This window comes from Sus scrofa, unplaced genomic scaffold, assembly GCF_000003025.6.
Source record: "Sus scrofa isolate TJ Tabasco breed Duroc unplaced genomic scaffold, Sscrofa11.1 Contig1054, whole genome shotgun sequence".
NCBI classification, from domain to species: Eukaryota; Metazoa; Chordata; class Mammalia; order Artiodactyla; family Suidae; genus Sus; species Sus scrofa.
Window position 1 is genome coordinate 1 of NW_018084805.1, and position 3,953 is coordinate 3,953.

The 3,953-nt window shown below is 40.4% G+C and overlaps 1 protein-coding gene across 1 annotated transcript; it reads left to right on the forward strand.

The window, feature by feature from the left end:
• Nucleotides 1-1,876: 1,876 nt before the first annotated feature.
• Nucleotides 1,877-3,249, forward strand: LOC110258043 (olfactory receptor 10C1-like). Its single transcript, XM_021081015.1, has one exon. It carries the CDS (start codon nucleotides 2,182-2,184, stop codon nucleotides 3,142-3,144), a length of 963 nt encoding a protein of 320 aa, XP_020936674.1. The 5' UTR covers nucleotides 1,877-2,181; the 3' UTR covers nucleotides 3,145-3,249.
• The last annotated feature ends 704 nt before the right edge of the window (nucleotides 3,250-3,953 follow it).

Sequence of the window (3,953 nt, forward strand, 5' to 3'; positions counted from 1 at the left end):
TCTACTTTTCTCCCTCAATACTATGAGTAAAGGTATGTGATATAACTGATGTCTTAAGAGTGTCGTGGAAGATGGTGAATTAAAGCTTGAAAATGAACAGCCAGCATTCAAAGCATTATTCACTTCTGGACATTATTTTAATCGGATAGATTCACCCCTCTCTGAAGACTTGCCAGTACTCCTGTCATAAAACTACTGTAAGTTGTTCTAAACTAATTACTTTACAGCAAACAGATATATGTCTTATCTTCGGGTAATTGGAAATGCCTCGATTATCCTGTAATCAAATGATAAAATAGTTTCTGCTGGGTTATATTAAGGCATCACTCAGCTAGATGTTTAGGTCCTCGATGAAATAACTACGGATAAATGGTGGAAAGCAATGGGAAATCATCTCTGCCATATTCAATGGCCAGTTTATTTAAATTGTACCTATGATTCAAGCATTTTAGAAATGACCGTTTCAGAATAATGGAGACTAATATTTACTGAGTTTTTCTTATATTCCAGGCACTGCACTAAGCGTTTCAGGTAAAACATCTAGTAATGTATCACATGATTTCCTCTGGCTGATAGGAACTAAAGAAACATTTCATCATGACAATAGAGACTAATAAGGGACTGAGTCAGTTAAGCAACAGTTCTAGTTACGTGGAGCTGGCTCCAAATGAATCACTTCTGCTGGGTTATTTCCAAAGCAGAGCTGTAGACAAGGTACATGTCTTGGATCTTGGGCTGGGTAAGCTGGCACATGAAGAAAGCCACGAGCTATTGAAATGATCTTGTCTCTCTCCTCTATTTACTTTTTCATACATCCACCTATCACTGAAACTCCATCTCAAGATTTAAACCTGCAGAATCTTGTCAATGTTCAACGGCCACTTGATCTGTCATCACATTGAGTAGGAATCTACAAACACAGTTCATCATTTGCATAAAACTCCTATATCTTTAGATTAGAAGCATGGTGCATTATTTGGTTGATGGCTGATTCTTAATATAGGTTATTTTTATAGACTGGCAATATTAGGGAATATTGCACACAGTGTCCAATGAGTCCGTTAACATGACATTTCTACAGGGCAAGAATTTTCGAGGGTGATAAAGTGCATGTTAATTTCTTATTTTGTTTTTTGTTTCTTTCTTTTTAAGGCTGCACTGACAGCATATGGAAGTTCCCAGGCCAGGGGTCAAATCAGAGCTGTAGTTCCCAACCTCTGTGACAGCCACAGTAAGGCAGGATCCAAGCCACATCTGCAACCTACACCACAGCTCACAGCAAGTGAGCCACTGAGTAAGGCCAGACATCAAATCCATGTCCTCATGGGCATTAACTGGGTTCGTTTTCCACTGCCGGCAGCCGTAGCTCCAACTGGACCCCTAGCATGGGAACCTCCATATGCCGTGGGTGTGGCCCTGAAAAGCAAAAGAAAGAAAGAAAATATTTGGGGTTCAAAGAAATATATAAACTATTGTCTCTATTTTCTTTGCCACAACCTTAACTGAATTGTGGTGCCACATAGAAAAGAGAAATATTAAATTATATTAAGTTAATTAGTAACAACAAAAGGGAAATGTTTCTAAATGCTTTAGTATAAGTGTAAATGCATTATAATAGAATGCTTGATGTGTGAGCACATTCTTCAGCAGTCATAGACGCTAAGGGTCCCTGTAATTGTATGTTTGTTATTTCATATTTAATAGAATTCTGAATTGGTCCATTTATTTCTGTTCTTCTTTCCTTCTTTGCTGAATCCAGGACCTACAACAGAAACTGAAAAATACTTTGAAAATATGCTGAGCTCAATAAATACTTGTGAATAAATGAGTAAAGAAAGCAAGTCAGTGGCTAAAGAAAAGGAAAGAAATAGGTAGGTATGGGAGGACATTATCTGGTAGTATTTGACAACTCGTAAAATGAAGGGATGAGAGAGAGAATTTTACTAAACTGTTTTCCATTTCATGCCTGCTGACTAGATTATTTACGACAAATCAACTAGGAGAGTGAACATGGAATAGGATTTGGTTTCAAGATGAGGGTAACTTCCAAACTTTGAATTTTAGAATAGCAGAAAAGAAATCTATCTCTCTGACTCAAGAGAGCTTGTTAAGAGTAAGAGAAAGATTCAGATTTCTATGTGAAAGACTCTTGATGATGACCTTGCCTTCTTTTTTTCAGGCATGACCTTCAATTGTTCCTTGTGGCAGGACAACAGCATGTCTGTCAAACGCTTTGCCTTTGCCAGATTCTCTGAGGTCACTGAACAGTGTTTCCTTTTGTTTACCCTCATCCTGCTCATGTTCTTAGCATCACTGATGGGCAATGCTCTCATAACCACTGCCATCTGGACCAACCCGGTCCTCCACACCCCCATGTACTTCTTCCTGGCCAACCTGTCTCTCTTGGAGATTGGCTACACGTGCTCTGTCACACCCAAGATGCTGCAGAGCCTTGTGAGCGAGGCCCGAGGAATCTCTCGGGAGGGGTGTGCTACACAGATGTTTTTCTTCGCATTTTTTGGTATCAGTGAGTGCTGTCTTTTGGCCGCCATGGCTTTTGACCGCTATATGGCCATATGCTCCCCACTTCACTATGCAACACGAATGAGTCGTGGAGTGTGTGTCCATTTGGCAATGGTTTCTTGGGGAGTGGGATGCATGGTAGGCTTGGGCCAGACCAACTATATTTTCTCCCTGGACTTCTGTGGCCCCTGTGAAATAGACCATTTCTTCTGTGACCTCCCCCCTATCCTGGCACTTGCCTGTGGGGATACCTCCCATAATGAGGCTGCAGTCTTTGTTGCAGCCACCCTTTGCATTTCCAGCCCATTTTTACTCATCATTGCTTCTTATGGCAGAATTCTAGCTGCCGTGCTCAGCATGCCCTCACCTGAGGGTCGCCAAAAAGCTCTTTCCACCTGTTCTTCCCACTTACTTGTAGTAACACTCTTCTATGGCTCAGCATCTGTCACCTACTTGAGACTCAAGGCTAGCCATTCACCAGGAATAGATAAACTCCTAGCCCTCTTCTATACCGTGGTGACATCCATGCTCAACCCCATCATCTACAGTTTACGGAACAAGGAAGTCAAGGCAGCTCTTAGGAGAACTCTAGGCAAGAAAAAAGTATTGGCTCATAGCTAGATACCAGAGGACCACAAAAATTGCTCTTTGAAAAAGATGCAAAACCAACATAAGAGGAAAGAAAGAAAGATGAAATAAAAGGAAAGCGGGAAGGAGGGAAAGAAGATCTAGTCACTTACTATAGAACATGGTGGAGGATAATGCGAGAAAAAGAATGTACATATACGTATGACTGGATAACCGTGCTGTACAGCAGAAATTGACAGAAAATGTAAATCAACTATCATTTAAAATTATCTAAAAAAGAAAGAGAGATAGAGAGGAAGGAAGGTAGGAAGGAAGGAAGGAAGAGAGAGAGAGAGAGAAAGAAAGAAAGAAAGAAAGAAGAAGAAAGAAAGAAAGAAAGAAAGAAAGAAAGAAAGAGAAAGAAAGAAAGAAAGAAAGAAAATGGAAGAAAGAGAAAGGACGGAGGGAGGGAGAACCGCACTTGTCAATCCGTTTTGTAAGAACCTTCTTGAATAACAGTGATTGTTATTTTGGAGATACCTCTGTACTCACAGTTAAAGTTCTCATTACCAAATTCCGGAAGGAAGTTGGCTACCAAAGAATTTTAATAGATGAGTCCAACACTAGACAGGTTTCCCAAAATGTTCCCATTTAGGCTAAAGTATAGGTTAAAAGGACAAATTGCCAGATTACATCTCAGAAGCCTAGCAAGTTCTCACTCTAAATTCTTAGGCATTTTCTAGCCCCTGAGAGATCCATATAACTTCTGTGGTGGTCACTGGGGTAGTGCTTCCACATATGTGTGTCCCACATGGCTCTTTATGCCCTATTAGCTCTGTGATGTGTGTTACTTTCTTCCATAA